Consider the following 18982-nt stretch of genomic DNA (forward strand, 5'->3'; position numbering starts at 1 on the left):
AAGGTAGACTTACCACGAGCTATGAGAATGTGAAACAATCGTATATGCTCCTGTGGAAGCCACAAGTCTGTACGATATCAACCTTTTTACGAAAAACTTGTTTTATTCGCAATGTCATGGAGAAGTACTACACTACCCACAATCCTACGTGTAACAGCGACGTCTCTGATTGGTGGAGATCGCTGTTACCATGGAAATATGTACCGCTCCCGCGAACAGCTAGTTAGGGTACATGCTCTTTCGTGCTCATACGTGCTGCTCCGTGGTCTGCTCCCGAATTTCAAACCGGGCCAACATGGCGGTTGTTTGAAAACGTATTCTTATATTACAAAAATAGTTCACCGAAATATGTTTCTGAAAACTTTTGAGGCGAGAAAGGCGATCGACAGCAGCTATTTAAACATTTTTCAGAGTTTCCAGAGGCAGCGAGTCATCATTTGCAATGGTTTATGGGACGAGTAGTTCCTTCACTCTTAAAATAAACTCAGTCTTTGTCCTTTTTTTTCTGTTTTCCAATGTGTTTTTTTTGCTCTGAATCAAATGTTTTATGGTCACGATTCATCTCGTAGCTGGTTGACTTGGTTCCATGATTAAAACTCTGTACATAAGGATTTTCTGAAACGTCAATGGAGTGAATGAAGAGGAAATTCACTTCCAGAACCGGTGCTGTTCAAACTGTGGGTGGTCACTGTTGAGCTCTATTGCCCAAACGATTAATCAACTACTGAAAGAAAACAATCAGCAAATTTCATCAATGTAAATACCTTGTATAAGTTGCAGCCCAACAAACAGAATTCTGAACTTGATGAAGGTCTGAGAATCAAAGCATTGTTAACAAAGTGAGAACAAGAGATCCACAGAGCGCAGGATTCTTTGGTTTCCTCACAGTCGTGTGTCACATTTTCATTTTGTCCGTAAAGTTCTAGCTTTCCTGCAAAGTGACATGGCGTGCTAAAACACATTGAACATCATGACCCGTGTTGCAGATGTTTCTGCTGACTCATCGCCAAGCCAAGCTGATGTCAGGCCAGGCTGCCCTGTTCCTGCCTGTGGGGTTATAGTCAGAGTTACTTACATCAATGGGGGACTTGGAGTACTTCAGGATACCATTGTCCAGAACAAAAAAACGCTGCAGAGAATATAAGCACAAAAAGAATGTGTTGGTTAAAACACAGGAAGAGCAGACATTGAATATAGATCACACTGGACCTGTTTACATTATATATATGTATATATTGTGTGTTCTGTGGTGTTGTGAGTTTAAATATGCTGACAGCAAAGGCTGGTTTCCACTGGTATTCAAGTGTTTTGAGAAAACAGTTAAGCTGATGCTGACGGTGGTGACTTCAAAAGGAAACACCGCTTGCGGAAGAGGCCCCGAGAGGGTAGAGCAAGGTGCATGAAAAGGGGAACTTATTTCATTACTAGACAGCAAACTGTTTAACATTCAAGCAGCGGCTGTTTTTGTCTCGCTTTGCCTGTGGATCTTACCTTGTGCCAGCCTTTCAGGGGCCATTTCCGCTTCTTCAACATGAAACCCTCGTGTTTGTCAGGCCTCTGGACGTTGCTCTGGCCGATTTTCAGCCCCTCAATGATTTCCCAGCTGTCGGCCTCCTAGAGAGGAAGAAAAAAAGACAGCGTGGTGTCAGAGCTAATCCACTCACTCCTCCAGAATAAGAAGAAAACCGGAGATACACTTGCTGTAATAAGAAGAAAATATGCTCCCATCACGCCCACAGTCTGATAGATGGAAGAAAACCACTTCTTTATTCTTCTCCCCTCTTCACCACACATTTAAAGAAATACTGCCCCATTCAAATTCTTCCTGCTCCCTCAGCATTTCCACTCCATTAGCTTTCTCCTGACTGTGCGCTTCCTGCTGCAAGTGGGTTTGTAAATCAAAGCGACGTCTCTGGAGTAGAGGGACAGCAAAGTCTGGCAGGGACAGGTAAAACATCACACCGTCTTCCCACTGGGGGGGGAGGACACACTGGGAATCACAGCAAAATGTCCAGGAACAGATAAGCGAGTATCATCACCATCCTGCTGTTCTGACCTGACATGATCTGTTCAGCGTCTTTCACAAGTTATTTTGTATGCAAGTCTGAAAATTGACTTTCCCTGTATGTGTCTCATCTATTTCTATTTGGGCTGCTCCACCACAATCAATCAGTCGACTAATTGTTGTTAGTGTTCTTCGTTAACCAAGCATTTGTTTTCCATCGTATTAATTCACTATAAACTTGTTTTTTACCTTCTTGGATAACAAAAAAAAGTATTCTATGTTTTATATGGTCTTGGTTAACAAAAACATTTTTTTCTATAATTAATATACTAAGAATTAGTTTTTGAATGGTTTTGGTTTACCCATAATGGTAACTTAAGGTCCCCATTAATCGCAAATTAATCACACATTTTTGCATCTGTTAAAAATGTACCTTAAAAGGAGATTTGTCAAGTATTAGCTGTGTGTTAAGCTTCGGATGGAGAAAGCAACCGTGATGTTGGTTTCAAATATTTTTATTGGAAGCGTTTTTGCAAAAATCTTTATACAGAATAGGGAACTGCTTCAATTTGTACACTATTTCCCAAAAATGACGTAAAATAAAAAAGAGAGAAAGGAAGAGAAAGGAAAAAAGTAAATAGAAAAGGGGGGATGAACCTGTCACACCACCCAAGAATCCGCCCACCCAGCACTTCTTGTAATTTTTGAGTTTGTGTTCAATTACATTTTTTAAATTGCTTCAGTTTATCAGTGAAGATAATTAATAATTAACTATTTCTCTCTAGGTGTAATGTGTCTTCACTGGAGGGACTTCAGCTTTTTTCCAGAATTTAAGTATACGGTTTGCTGCTATTAGCCTAAAGGAGACAAAGTGTTATTGAGAAGCAGTCAATTTACTAAATGCCTCAGTTATTATCAGTAGAATCAGTTTTGAATCTGGCTCTGGTGGGATTTTCAGCATATTGAAGAAGATGCTGAATATTTCAGTTCAAAGGCTTTCTATTTTTGAGCAGTCCAGAGTACAAAACTGTGGGTTAAAGTGGCTTCTGGGAACTGACATTTGTCACAGAGAGGAGGATGTTTTATTAAGTTAGGATTTTCAATAGTATAACCTGCGCAGCACTTTAAACTGCATCAGGCAATGTCTGGCATTTATAGAGCAAGTAGGAATATATTGTAAGCTTTCGTCCACAACCGTGACGGAGCATCGAGGGTCAAGAAAAAGTGAGAGTAGCAACTTTGACTCACAACGCAGCTACTCGTCTGACTGCTTTATGGTCTGACTACCACTGTTGTTGCACAAAACATGAACATTGTGTACTCTCTGTAGCAATGTCAGACATATAGTTGTCTCTTTTTGGGGCAGTTATCCATCAGATTTAGTAAAATATTTATCAAATAGAATGCATCTAAATGTAATATTGGTGAAGTAGGTCAGATTTTTAATTTCATACTTGAATCAGCCTTTAAAGCAAAAACCCATAACTTAACACGCACAAGCATCTAACCAAATAACAGCCTGTGGCTCTTCACTGCTCGGCGTGATGTTGCGACCTTCAAGACAGCTCATCGGGTGTCCGTTACGACACCCGACCTTGGCTTGCAGGACACTTAACAAAAGGAGACAACAGCTTGTTTAATCTAATGACCGGGCGAACAGATCTGTTTTGTAATGAGGTCATGTTTCTCCGCCGCCGCCGGCCCCTCCCTTCAGTGTGCAAACTGAGGAAGCAGAGGAGCTCAACTTCATTAGCAAAATGTACATCACCATCCAAAGCAATCATATCGTAAAAAAAGATAGCGGTCTACTCATTATGCCCAAAGCGATTAGGTCATTATCAGTTTCACAACTCAACTGCATAATGTGAAATGATCGATACATCAACGCTTCTGTATTTAGACCATAACGGCCTCGTGACGAGCACCCTCCCTAAGAGGCAATAACAAGCAGCAGTCTGTGAGAAACCCTTCAGACAAACTTCCTGTGTGTTATAAGCGGCATTACCAACAGACTTTCAGCTGGCTCTAAATTGATAAATCAATACTACACTAAATAAAGAATGGCTTGGGCTGCAAATATTGCAATTCAATGCACTTTTCCTGGGCATCATTTTAAGATCCGAAACCATTTACGATATAAATCAACAAATTCCTCATGAGGAACCGTCCACTCAACTCTCTGGCTGCATCTAGATAACAACGTATATGCCAACTATCAGTTTATATGGAAATTACTGCTACGGTCAGAGGATTCGCTTTTGTTATTTGACCTTGAAGACAGAACTGAATTAAGCCAAAGTGATTTCCTGCACTCTGCTCACATTCATTGATCTCACTGCAGAATGATATAAAGCTGAATGAGCCGGTCCCTCTTGGTGAGTTCACCCCTTTAATGAAGGATCTTGTGGCAGACTCAGTATTGAGGCTGTCTGCTTTTTCTAAGATGTCAAAACTTTAAAAGGTTTTGCTCCATGAGCTTGTTCGTTTGATAACTGGATAACTTGATTTAGCTTTTGACCTTTGTTTCTATCTTTTCCATGTCTCCCTTGACAAAGACTCATATCATATCAGTGGATCGACGATCATCAACTAAATCAATCCTGTGTCAGTCTTCTGGTATCCAACACCTGCAGTGACACTGTAGCGCAGTAGACATTTTAATGCTGCAATGAATCAAACTATTATAGTTAAAGTGTCCCTGAGCAGGAGGGAGGACAAACACTCCTTGGGGACACCTCAGGCTAAATCAGCACTATAAATATCAGTACAACAGAACGCTCTTCTGATGACAAGTTTCTCACACACATCTGCTTCCAACACAGACGCTGATCTACGTGTAGAGTCTCTACTGTTGCTGACTGGTGAAAGACTGAAGGACTAACTTTTCTTAAGCGCTGCTTTGCATAAACACAACACAATCACATTGAAATCAAAGGGTTTTCCAATTATTTCAGGTCACTTCAGTTTATTTCCTACTCTACCGTTGTGTACTCAGAGTGCAATAAAACATAATGATGTAATAACAAGAGTGATAAAAAAATAATGAAACAGACAAATCTGTTTAATCTTTCATGGGAGTTCAAAATCTAAGGGTGTCAAATAAACAAAATAAAGGCCAGAAAATTGTTCATTAGGCAACAAGCTACGGAAGCCAAGATCGGCTATAAGTGCAATAATTATATTATATTATATTATATTATATTATATGTTGTTAACTTGAGAGTATCTCAGGATAACAGGTTTGTGTTCTTATGTTAGCATCATCTTCTTATCACAAGAAAACAAAAGGTTGTTTTTTTCCTGGGATAACAGGATATTATTAGGGTTGCAACAATTAATAAATTAGTTGTCAACTATTAAATTAATCACCAATTATTTTGATAATCGATTAATCGGTTTGAGTAGTTCTCTTTTAAGAAAAAAAAGAAGTAATAATTCTCTGATTCCAGCTTTTTAAACGTGAATATTTTGTGGTTTCTTTACTCCTCTATGACAGTAAACTGAATATCTTTGAGTTGTGGACAAAACAAGAGATTAGAGGACGTCGTCTTGGGCTTTGGGAAACATTTATCACCATTTTCTGACATTTCATAGACCAAACAACTAATCAATTAATCAAGAAAATAATAGACAGATTAATCGACAATGAAAATAATTGTTAGTTGCAGCCCTAGATAGTATCATTATTCATGATCTTGAGAGAACAACCTGTTGTTTTTTAAAGATCAGTATCCTGTTACAAGAAGAGCAAGAAAAACAATTAGTCGATTAGTCCATCGACAGAAAATTTATCAGCAACTATTTTCATAAACGACATTATGAATATTGATAATTTAAGTTTTGAGTAAAATTGACAACCATTTGTTGATTCAAGCTTCTCAAATGTGAGGATTTGCTGCTTTTCTCTATTTTATATTATTGTAAATTGGACATGTTTAGGTTTTGGACTGATGGTTGGAGAAAACTACAAAATCTTTAATGGCCGTTTTTTAAAAATGTTCTGATGTAGATCAAAAGATTTAACGAGTCACCAAGAAAATAATCAGCAGATTAACTGATGGTTAAACTAATTGATAGTTGCAGCCCTAGTTGCAAGAAAACAACTTCGTTATCTTGAGATAATGAAACAATTAACTTGTGATTTCGAGATTACTGATATAAATGAAACTAGTGCAACTACGGCCATTCTCGGCCTCCGTAACAGACAGAGACTCACCGGTCTACAGTTTTATTTATATGAGGCTGAAACCTGAACAGCTCAAGTTTCAGCAACAACAAACCACGACACAAACATAAAGCATACAACCTTTTAAGAGCCCTTGATGACTTTCCAGTGGCTCTTTAAACAGCATCCATGAGCAACCATTCGATTTTACCAAACTAATTTATTTATTTTTGTTCTATATACGTAGACGACTCGTTATTCTATATGTATATGTGCTTTCGTTTTTCTGGTTATGTTTGTTGTATATGTATTTGTCCTTTTGCGATTACTGGTTATGATTTCTTTCTCTCTGCTCTACTCCGGTCTCTCTTGCAAAAGAGAACTTGATCTAAATTAGATTACCTGATTAAATAAAGGTCGTATATGAGGGTGGATGGTGGGTAGGCGGGGTGAAGGACAGCAAGTGATGGTAGTGGAGAAGTGGAGGTGGTGATCTTTGAATGTTTAAATTGATAGAACTCTAAATCATTTCTTAATACTTTAGATGACCTTAAAGAGTTAACACATTTCCAGTCTTTTCACTGTATGTGTGTATTTGTTAAGTGATCTATATTACAGCTAGCCTGATCACTATGTAGCTGTGTGGTCTATACAAAATACCAAACACTAAATAATTCAAATTGCATATAATAGTATGTGGTCTCCTGTACTTGTGTAAGCATACACTGTACTCCTTGATAGAATAACTGTAACTGTAACTCGTCTTCCACAATCACCACTGGACAATGATGGTATTTCAGCAACTAACAACCACAGAGGAATTGTTGTGAGGATGGATTTCACTGCAGTGTCTGGCTGGCTCAGCAGTAAAGCTTAGAGTAGGAGGATGGGCTGCCCCGTGGATGAGAAGTTAACACCCTGAGAGACAGTGTATAAGCACAGTCTCATGCTCTGTGTAAACACCACAGACTCAGTTACAAACCTACAGTCCACATGTGTGACCTGCTGACTTGGAGGAAAGATACTGAGGCTGATTCAGTGAAAACATGTTTGGATAACTTTGAGGGGAACTCTGGATGTGTTGAGTGATTTACTGAAACATGACAGTTCATTCTTGACCTTAGAAACAGTACTTAGACAGTTCACTCAAGGTCCTCTTACTAGCTTTTGGACCTTGTGCTGAATTTGTTTGTCCTGTAAACAAACCTAACAAGAACAGGGTATAGAAAAAGGCCATAAAAAGACTTAAAACTATTTAAAATATTCATTCAGCCAGCCTTTTTTTATGATAAGAGGAGCCTCTTTTCAGTCAAATTTGGACCAATAGTGATCCCTGTAGAAAATTATATTGTCACTTGGGTATCAATCAATCCAGCACTTTTTAAACTTAAAATAACTTAACCTTTATTAGAATTGTCATGTTGTACACACAGGTACATACATAAAATCTGACCTCTGCATTTAGTCCATCCTAAGCATTTAGGAGCAATGGGCTGCTGTAAAGCGCCCGTGTCTCGCTCAAGGACACTTAGACATGCGGACAGTAGGAGACGGAGATCAAACCGCCAACCTTGGTGGTTAAAGGACGACCCGCTCTACTCACTGAGCTACAGCCAGACCAATCCATGGCATCATTTCTGACAATACATCAGACATTAAGCCACAATCTCCTCACATCAAGCAGTATAGAAAAGAATTGAAGGTGTCTTACGTCATGGAGAAGATCATGGCAAAACTTCACTTGAAACCATAAATATTCATGGGAAGATTGGCACCACTTGTATAAAACTAAGATTACTGTAAAACCACCCATGTGTATGTCTTTTTTACACATTTCATATTCCAATTTATTTCTATTCTCTATCATCTCCTCTGTTTTTGAGTTGTTCTGTTGTGTGCTGAGGAAGATTATATTATAAAACATGTCAAACCAGCACATTAGACATTATAATAACCTGGCAATGGAATAAATACAGAAAGACGTCTGTACAGGAGAGGGAAGATACTGATTTATGCAGCTGTCACTGAACGTGCTCCATCATTCTTTCATCTATCAGTATGTTCTGGTCATTATTACCATGAAAACAGCCACTATCTGACCTCAGAGCAACTGATAATCATTGATTTCTCCACTCTCAAAAATGAAAGGGACCGTTCTCAAATATTAGCCGCAAACACAGCGTGGGATTCCTCCTACTATCTCCAAGCCGAAAACATCTTATCTAACCAGGAAGGAAATGACAGGCAGCCAGAGAAGAAATGGATAGTTGCAGCGACATCCTGAATCAATGTGCAATGTCTTGATCCGCAAACTGTAAGTGTGTGTGTGTGTGTGTGTGAGTCTGTGCTTTCTGCAGGTGGTGCCTATAATTGCTCTCATGAGGGTCTCCAGAGTGAACAGTAGTCGTCAGCATAGGGGAAAGTGACATGTATTGATTCGAAAATGGGGACTGGATCTTATTAAGGCTTTCCCCCAACAAAGTGCCCCGCTCTCATTTTTCCTCAAAAACTGATGCCCAGCCAAGCCAGCTAAGGTCTTTTCTCAGCGTCTACTGTGCTTCCTCGGGACGTCCCTGGGGAAGATGGACTATACTGCATATTCTCAACAGCGGTCCATCGACACAATATCGTTGAAAACTCCCTGCACAGAACACACTGAGCAGACAGTGATGCAGGAACACTCTGTCATTAAGGTTGAAACAGGTATAACTTTGCATTATGTCAATAAAGTTCAGAAACACATTTCAATGCTAGAAATGTTCTTGCATTGCTGTCACTTGTGAAATAATAAGTTAATTCTTGACCTTGTAGACAGTAGTTCAGTCTCACCACAAGGTCCATTTAGTGTCTGTCACACCATTCACCCAGTTGTCACGAAAATCATGTTCTATGATAGAAAGCTTCAGAGCAACTAAATGGACCTTGTGGTAAGATTTTTTTGTCGTTTCAGAAGGTCAAGAATGAACTTTTAAGCCAGTGGTGTCAAACTTATTCTGCCATTCCCCCCTTTGGAGGAAGAAATATTTACACGCCCTGTATTGGGGTCCCGGAGGACCCCAGTCAAAAGCACCATATTGCAGCCTATGCAGTTAAAATATTAAAAATAGAACAAATGGATAGGGAAGAGAAGGTTGAAGGCGGGCTAATGTTTCTGTAAGTTTAATAACAATTAGAACGTCGACATTAGGAATGAAGCCTCTTAACTACTTCATCATAGTTTCTTTTGATGACCGATGGGCACGTTGTCTTGTTCGTCTCCGAAGCATCGTCAGTTTTTCTTTTTGTCCCTGTCAAATATCTGTCCATTCTGTAAACCTTCAGACTACCTGTCCAAATGAACACCATTGCCACAGTTAGAGAACCACTGTTTTAAGCCAACATGGGGCTTTGAGCTATGAAAACTGGGAAAACTCCATCTGCTGAAGAAGACCGTGTGGTACAACCGAAAGCTCCAGAACAGCCACTAAAAATACCATGCATTGAGATTGTTTTGTCAGCAATAATTATAATCTATTATTAGTTTTCTATTGTGTTTGCAAAGGCAGACATAACTTTCAAGGGTGAGGGAGGTGTGGGTGGAGGGCAACAGTCCTCTACAGCTCTGTATCACGCCGCATTCATTAAGCTACGCCAACTTTCGAGCGATCCAATCAAATCAGAAGAATCAGAACTAAACCCTTCTACACATACTCTTTTTTCATTAGGAAGTATGTGACATTATGGAAGCTAAAGACACTTTACTTCCATTTTTCGGTGACTTTAAAGTCACTGTCTCTTTAAATGTACTCAGAAATACGCAGAAATATCCTTTTCCTTGTACATATTTATAATAGTTGTGAGCTAAAACCCTGAGACAGCTGAACCGAACACAAGAGGGATTTGTAACTCTGTGTTTCTGAACGATGCACCTGCCTCTGTAGTTGAAACATCAAGCGTCGGGATCGCCCACAGGTACGTCGCTGCATCACTTAGCGAACACTGCTGCATCATAAAACAAAACAGCTGCAACAATCAAGTACTAATTCCCAATTAAATTCACGCTGATTCCTTCACTACACCGCCGACTATCTCGAGGTCTTGATCGAGCAGGTGTGCAAAATGTAAGGGAATCTACTTGACGAAGACCGTATTGCTATCTTAGCGGCCGCCTCTTTGGATAGTACCTGACTTCATTAAGCACATTAGAAGACATGAATAAGAAAAGAAGTGCTAGTAGATAACCTTGCTCTCAGACTTAGCTGCCTTTTAGATGAAGGAGCCGCTGGGAAATGAAATGCTCAACCCTTTCACCCACGAGGGCCTTGTTATCAAAAGCAAGTAGCGATATAAGAGAAAGAGCAATGTACAGAAGGGTTAACTGTCTGCCTCATCAAGCAGCAGCAGGCCTATCGACTGTGCGCTTCACGCAGGCCCCATTTCTCAAACCAACTCCCTTTTTCCCCTCAGAGAGCCATCTCCCGCGGACACAAGCTGGGCTCCCAAACGGCATACCGGAGCGTGCCACATGTTCAGTGGAGCACCGAGCCTCCGCCTGTCCCTCATGAAATATTCATCACCCCGGTGCCGACGGAAAAGCCGTGATGTCAGAGATTCCAGTTTCGGTGTCGGGTTTCTGCGCGGCCACAGTGACACAGCAGCTCAGTGAGGTAAGGTAAGGAGGGCCGGGGGCTTCTTACTGCAAGAGGTTAAGTTTAAGCACTTGTCCTGTGAACTGTGAAATAAGAGTGTATCTCATTGTTTACCAATGACTCTGCAAGGTTTTTACTTACTAACCAGGGAATTAGGGCTGCTCTCTTAGCTGATTAGTCATCTAGTCAGTTGATTAGGTCTTGTAGGGCTGATAGTCTATTAGTGTTTTTCCTAATGGACTTTTCCGAGGAAATAAACTGTTAATCATTAGTCAGTATCAGATGAGATTGTTCTGTATGCCTGAATTAATCTGCAGAGGGAAAACAGAGAGACAAGTTGAAAGATTGAACTTTTTCAATTAGTGGAAGGAATCCTATGACTATTTAACTGGACAGATTAAATAGATTAAAACAGATTTTAACATGAAATTCCGACCAGACAGCGGCTAAGTGCGGCTCGCTGCAATAATTACATTTTTCTGCAGCCTGGAGGCGTGTTCATGTGTTTTAGGCGGGAAGAAATTCTTTATAACATAGGTCAACATGTCACACACAGGAGTCACAGGATCTGTTTACTGATTGGCTGCAGGTCCTCTCTGGCCGCGCGACGAACGCAGAATCCAGTATATACTGCATACTGCGTTCCTCAGTAGTATGCAGTATAAAACAGTTAGGCCAGGCTTTAGGCTTTAAACAAGCTCTTAAAAGTACTGAACAAAAAAAATGAACTTGTACCACTATTGCAATATTTTCGAAACACACATCTTTGATTTTTTTTTCCCTTGTGACCGATGTTTGTTTACTTTATAAGATACTGCAGGTTTACACAATTTATTCTAACAGCTCATAGTGAAGTAAGACAAACAGGATCATCAACGAGGGGAGACGGTAAATATAAAACATTGCTCGACAAAATTCACTGTTTTTTACAGCAACAAAATAGTGTATTGATATCCCTACAAATATTAGTTGTGTTAAAAAGGGTCATGTTGTTTCAAACTGCCAATATTCAAATCTACATCTACACAGTTGATTTCTCGCCTCAAAAAATTTCAGAAGTGAATTTAGTGATGAAATAGTTACGAATAATGTAGAAAACAAGTGCAGATTTTGGCTGCTGTTGTTGTTGTTGTGACCACAGCCTGTACCGTTCCAGCACTTTGCATTGTGGGATACAGTAGGCGAGGTAGACAGGTCCGATGCATACTAGAGACTTTTTCCAAATCAGTATGACATCCGGGTACTTTTGGCATAATGTAGATTTTGCTTTTGTTCGCATACTGCATACTACTGGGGGCGGCAGTAGCTCAATCCATTGGGACTTGGCTTGGGAACCGGAGGGTCGCCGTTTCAAGTCCCCGCATGGACCAAGTACCGAGTGTGAACTGGTCACTGGAGAGATGCCAGTTTGCCTCTTGGGCACTGCCGAAGTGCCCTTGAGCAAGGCACCGAACCTCCAACTGCTCGGGGCTGCTGTCAGGGGCAGCCCCCTCGCTCTGACATCTCCCTCATTAACGCATGTATATAGGTCCTGTTTGTGCATGTCTGTGTGCCCTGTATATACCAGAGTGAAAAAAAATTAATTTAATAAAGTGCCTTTCTTCTTCTTCTACATGCTACATTTTGGCCAAATCAGTACGTACTACTAGTACAGTACAGTATGCAGTTTTGAATACAGCCAAACATTTCCCAACTTTTGTTTTGCCGTACTTTAGAATTAAACGGCCACAGCTCGCTGAGCTCTGGAACAGCCGTCGTAGCTTTTCATAGACTTTGCATGGCAGCTCGCTGAAAGACGCTCTTCGCTGCTGCTCTGGTGTGAATTCGGCGTAACCCTGAATTAGTAGAATTGGGCTGAATTTCTTTCAGATCTGTTGTTGTTTGGGGTTCATTTTGACGGGCGTCACAACGCCTGATTAATTGCCCAAACGATCAATAATCTAGCCGTTGGAAGATTGGATGGATCTCTGGCATCATGCGATTTGGAGTACTATTGCTGTGGCTACTGTAGTCTTGACTGAGACTGTGCTGTGAGGGAAATAAAACTGGACTTCCCTGCAGAACTGGCAAAAGATATTTGTTTGCATCTTCTCAGCCATCTGTCAATATTTGTCCATTTTCTTCCTGCTTTGAGTCAACAGTAGAATTGAATGAGGTAATGCTGCCCTTCTGTTTTTGTCAATTTTTTTTAAGGATGCGCTCAAGGACGGATGGAAGGACGGACGGACGGACGGAAGGACGGACACGCGGAGCGCTATATACCCCTGACTACGTTGTCGCGGGGGTATAATAAACTCTATTGGAATAGTCAAAATAGACAAAATTGTGTTTATGTTCAGTGTGAGGCGAGCACACACGTTGTGACTGGTGAATTGATTTGTACAGTGTGAGTACACAGGTTGTGCGTTTTGGATTAAAACTCGTCAACACAGTGTACAAGATTAATAAAAATGTAGTGTCTGTCCAGCTTTAGTCAACAAAATAAGTCGAGGACAGCCCTACAAGGAAAACACTACCTGCAATTTTGGCAAAGTCATCGCATAATAGTTTGGACTGATTTTTGTCTCACACATTAAAACTGCTAAATTAATATTTCATGCTTCACTATTTCCTGGCAGTTCTCTTCTATCGGCCTGTTTTTCTGTTGCATAAACAAGAGGATGGCGATAATAGAAGACTGGAATAACAGATAATAATATTCACTCCTCTTCCCTATATTATACCACTGCTCAAGTTACATTAATTCAAGTGCTTCTATTTCTAGAAACTATTTCCATACGGATTCATAACATAGCTTGGCAATTACCTGCCGGCTGTCGCGCTGGGAAGAGGAAGAGGAGGAGGCGCTCTTGTGAACTGGCGTGGAGCTCTTGTTGACTGGCGGGGAGCCCCTGTCTTCTGAGCTCCTGGTGTGGCCGTGGGGGCCTCGCTGGTAGTGTTGGTGGTGGTGAGACATGGTGGGCACCAGTTGGCTCCGTGGACCTCCCTCAGCACTGGGCCCCGCAGATCAGGAGCATCCCTCTGACACTTTCTCACACTCACTGCTCGCTGTTCATCTGAAAAACAAAAAGGTCAGAAAGTTACGCTATCACATCTACATCGCCACACTGTCATCCATCAAACGACTCGTAGTCTAGTTTACTCCTTGAAGAAATGAGTGTCTGGGCCTCTCCTCGGCTTTCAGAGCTATCCTCCATCATTACAATATGTTAATCTAACTCACAGACGCTCAGTCGAGACGCCGCGAGCTATATTCTTTGAAGCATGGGTTTTTAAGATTCTTCTCATTACATGTGCATTTCTGGATAAGGATTACATTGTGTTTGCTATGAGATTGGTGCAGGACAATTCTCCCATTTGAGAAGCTGAATCCTGACATATTGTAGCATCGATCGACAAATAGAGTTTGCACACGCATCTGCATTTGTAGAACAGCCAATAGGAACGCTCTCTCTCTGAAATGACCGTCACGGGCTAGAATTACAATATGCTGAAATGTTATTATGGAATTTTTACCCAATGACGCCAACAATAAACTGCCTACCCCGGCTTTATGGTCATTTTTCAAGCACAAATACCAAAGATTTGTCTTTCTTCAGATTTGTCAAGATCAAATTGGCTGGTTAACTTTATGTTCAGATAACAAGTTCTCGTTTTCGTCATTAGTCACCGTGTTGCTCCGTACTGATACCCACAATACAGCCTGCAGTGGTGCTGTGTAATTGTCTAAGCTCTCAGGAGGTCTCAGCAACCATAAAACATACATCGATTGCAAGAGAGTGGAAAACAAACAAGTAAACAAACCCTGTTTAATTTAGAACCTGAGACACTCAGTGAGATACTGAGGATGTTATTGGACCTTTACGAGGACAAATAGCACAATATTTTTGATCAAATCCCTCAAGAGGAGTTCATTATTTATTTTCACAATTGATTAATCTAATAGTTGATCAACAGAAAATGAACCAATCAAATATTCTAATAATTGATTAATCCATTAAATCATATTTTAGGCAATAATGCTAAATATATCCAGGTTATAACTTCTTAATTGTGAAAATTTGCAAATTTTTTGTCTTTTGTGATAGTAAACTGAATATCTTTTGGTTTTGTCAGGGGGGGAAAAATGCAATTGGATGTAGAGCTGCAGCGTTAAATCGATTGGTTGTCAACTATCAAATGAATCGGCAACTATTTTGATAATCGATTAATCGGTTTGAGCGATTTTTTAAGAAAAACAGTCAAAATTCTCTGATTCCAGCTTCTTAAATGTGAATATTTTCTGGTTTCTTTACTCCTCTATGACAGTAAACTGAATATCTTTGAGTTGTGGACAAACAAGGCATTTGAGGACGTCATCTCGGGCTTTGGGAAACACTGATCAACATTTTTCACCATTTTCTAACATTTTATAGACCAAACAACTAATCCATTAATCGAGAAAATAATCGACAGATTAATCGACAATGAAAAAAATTGTTAGTTGCAGCCCTAATTGGATGACATTACTTTATGTTTTAGGAAATTATGATTGCCAATTTCTGATATTTTATATTGATTAACAGATAAGAAAATAACTGCCAATTGCAGCCCTGGTGAAGTCTCATATCATGACACAAAACTGTTCTGCCAAATTATCCTTATTTACTGTAAGTTCTTCATAATGTTTTGACATTGTATTATATAATTGTATTATATTATTATCATTATTATTATGGTTAAATCTAAAAGACTAATACAGAAAATGTGGCAGGGCAGAATTATCAGTAGCAGGTAGTGATACATAAGCTTGTGTTCACAGGCATTGTATACAACACTGGAGCACCCGAGGATGTGTCTATTTAGGCTCTCCCATGTGTTAGGGGAAGTCCACCGAGCAGCTCTGCACACTTCAGCAGTGCAGTATAGTATGCACTTTCACATGCAACTGTGCAGCATACTCACACACTATAATCTATAATTCAGATCCTTCAACCACGTCATCATCCCTGCCCTCTCTTAAGCCAACTAGGATCTAAGCTACTGTAAGACAAGGCGCTAAGTCCATTCAGATGGAGTATTCCACTTAGCCTATTTAATAGATCCACTCTCCTTGACCTAATAAGGAAGCAGAAGGGAGAAGTACTTTAAGTGTGCACTTTACCATTTTAATACGTGTTCAATCTAGTTTGTAAGATTGAATTTGAAGTCCTTTCAATGACATTTACTCTGAGATATAAGCAGTATGTGAAAAGGATGGAAAGGTGCCAAAACAGATATAAAGCTGCTGTAAGTAAAAGTGAAAACTTGCAACCGAGACTGATATAAATTCACCACCGTCAACACAAATTACATGTTGTTACACTGTGCATGCATTAAAACTAGGGCTGTCAATCGATTAAAAAAATCTAATCGCGATTAATCACATGATTGTCCGTAGTTAATCATGATTAATCGCAAATGGATCGCACATTTTTTATCCACTCAAAATGTACCTTAAAGGGAGATTTGTCAAGTATTTAATACTCCTATCATCATGGGAGTGGACAAATATGCTTGCTTTATGCAAATGTATGTATATATTTATTATTGGAAATCAATTAACACAAAACAATGACAGATATTGTCCAGAAACCCTCACAGGTACTGCATTCACCATAAAAAATATGCTCAAATCATAACATGGCAAACTGCAGCCCAACAGGCAACAACAGCTGTCAGTGTGTCAGTGTGCTGACTTGACTATGACTTGCCCCAAACTGCATGTGATTATCATAAAGTGGGCATGTCTATAAAGGGGAGACTCGTGGGTACCCATAGAACCCATTTTCATTCACAAATCTTAAGATCAGAGGTCATGGGACCTCTTTGATTATGGCAGTGACAGTTTTTCCTCGCCAAAATGTTGCGTAAGTTTGGAAGGTTATTTAGCCTCCTTCTTTACAAGCTGGTATGACATGGTTGGTACCAATGGATTCCTGGGGTTTTCTAGTTTCATATCCATTATTTAGTGTAGGGCTGCAAATAACAATGATTTTTGCTATTGATTAATCTGCCGCTTATTTTATCTATAAAACAATATAAAACATAAAAAATGGCCAGCAAATTATCCTAGAGAGCCCAAAGACGTCTTGTTTTACGGACCAACAGTCCAAACCACAATTATATTTTTGCTTGAAAAATGACTTAGTAAATTAGAGCTATTTTGATAATTGATTAATTTTTTAACTAAATTGGTCCCTAATTGTTTGCCCATAACTCCTCATGTTAAGGTTAACTGACAATGCAGAGGTTTTGTAGTGTAAACCAGTAGTGCCAAGCATAGATAAACCAGCCATAGTAAACATTCGACGCACAAGAAAAATATAAAATGCAGGATTCTTAAATTTGAGGACACCAATGTGTAGGTGTCTGTTTGACTCCCGTTCAGATGGACAGCAGTGTTGCTCTATACAAAGCCAGGTATCGTGTTAGGGAACTTGATTAGTCATGAGCTTAATCTTCTAAATCCAGCCACCATGATTATGGTACTTTAAGGACGACAACAACACTTCTTAAGCACCTGGTCAAGACCTCAAGAACAAAATCAAACCAAACACTACTGACCTCTCAAACGTGTGATTGTTAAATGATGATGTGTGGTTATTTTTAAAAACTTGGCCCGGGTTCGAATCTGGCCTGTGGCCCTTTCCGCATCCACTCTCTCTCTCTCTCTCTCTCTCTCTCTCTCTCCCCCCTTTCCAAGACTCTATCCACTGTCAATAAAAATGGTGAAAATGCCCCCAAAAAATAACTTAAAAAAAAAATATATATATATATATATATATTTGGCCTAGCAAAGTGAAATCTTATACTTACAGTTAAATTGAAGTGTCATTGATGTTACAGAGCGGTCTGTCAACGTCCATTATGAATGTTGTCATCCCTACCGCATTGCATTGTGGGATATTTATGCCGCCGTAGTGTCCAGCGTTGCATACTGTAACATTTCACCGGAAATAGTATGCAATTTGCGTAGTATTGGTTTCATACTAAGGCTTTGGACATACTCAAATAACTCACATGCTGTTTTAGCGTACTAAATAGCATGTTAGTAGGGAATTTTGGACGCAACCATTTTCATTTCCAATATTTTGGTGCCTTCAAATGGGGTCGTGTTTACCGTGTTCACGAGAAGAGTCCATGAACGCTCCCCTCTTGTGGTATTCACGACCTCGTAAGTGTAAAGTTTATGAAAGCTCAGAGTTTACGAGTTGTGACATGTTTGTTGACATTGTCAGAAATGGCGGAGGCCATGGAAGTTAATTTTTCCGTGCATGATGAGTTCAAATATTGTCTTTTTAGTCGTATATTGTTTTTCTTCGTAATTTTATCATAGGTCTGAGGAAAATGTTGATATTCGCACCTGCCTTATCTTTTTCCTCTGTCATTTACTGCATTATCTCTGTGGCTTCTCAACGCCGACAGTTATGTCAATATTTCCGTTGCTTAGCAGCGGTGTTTGCATGACTTAACCACTTGAACGTTAAGCATATTGTGTACATGACTTCCCATGTTGTAAACACAAGCTCACGAGTTTCACTTGAAGGCACCATATGCTGCAAACAAATGTATGGTGGATTTAATTGAAAATCAATAAAAATTGTTAAACAAACAAAAAACTTGTTTTTGCCTGTTTCCATTTGTTTCATGTATTGCTATCACTTGTGTTTTTTTTTTTACTGCTACAGCATGATACCTTTTCTAATGGATGGATTTTATTCTGTTTAGTGATGGATGAGTCTGTTTTGATGTGTCGGTATGCTGCAAGCAAAATGTGCCATGCGGGACAATGAGGACAGAAAAGCAGCTCATGGGGAGCTGTTTTGAGTGAATTCACATTTTAAAATAATCTTGTATAATGCTTTATGCAAAAGGAATACAGTGTATACCGGAAATACAGAAAATAGATTATTCGAAACATGATATGCAATGATTCAATTCATTTAAATGATTTTAGTTCAAATCAAACATAATTTTCCAATATTATGTGGAGTCATGCACATAACAGATATTTTCTATTGATGTACTTTATGCCCAAACTCCCTTTCTGAAAGTCTGATTCTGAGGTTCAGATGACCAAATGTGGTCGGGATGTTTCAAGACCCTACTGGACAAAGAGGAGCCTTCAGTCACATAAGGCAACAATGGCTCTAGTGTGCAACA

The 18982-nt window shown here is 39.7% G+C and overlaps 1 protein-coding gene across 8 annotated transcripts in view; it reads right to left on the reverse strand.

The window, feature by feature from the left end:
- Window positions 1–18982, reverse strand: part of osbpl6 (oxysterol binding protein-like 6) — a 47155-nt gene that overhangs the window by 21049 nt on the left and 7124 nt on the right. For all 8 annotated transcript variants that reach the window (XM_074659236.1, XM_074659238.1, XM_074659233.1 and 5 more), the window contains exons 2-4: window positions 13605–13854; window positions 1492–1614; window positions 1076–1129 (exon numbers count right to left, since the gene is read on the reverse strand). In XM_074659236.1, the coding sequence (XP_074515337.1) occupies window positions 1076–1129; window positions 1492–1614; window positions 13605–13754 (327 nt within the window). In that variant the 5' untranslated portion in view covers window positions 13755–13854. The remainder of the gene's footprint in view (window positions 1–1075; window positions 1130–1491; window positions 1615–13604; window positions 13855–18982) is intronic.

This window comes from Sebastes fasciatus, chromosome 14 (genome assembly GCF_043250625.1).
Source record: "Sebastes fasciatus isolate fSebFas1 chromosome 14, fSebFas1.pri, whole genome shotgun sequence".
Lineage (NCBI taxonomy): Eukaryota > Metazoa > Chordata > Actinopteri > Perciformes > Sebastidae > Sebastes > Sebastes fasciatus.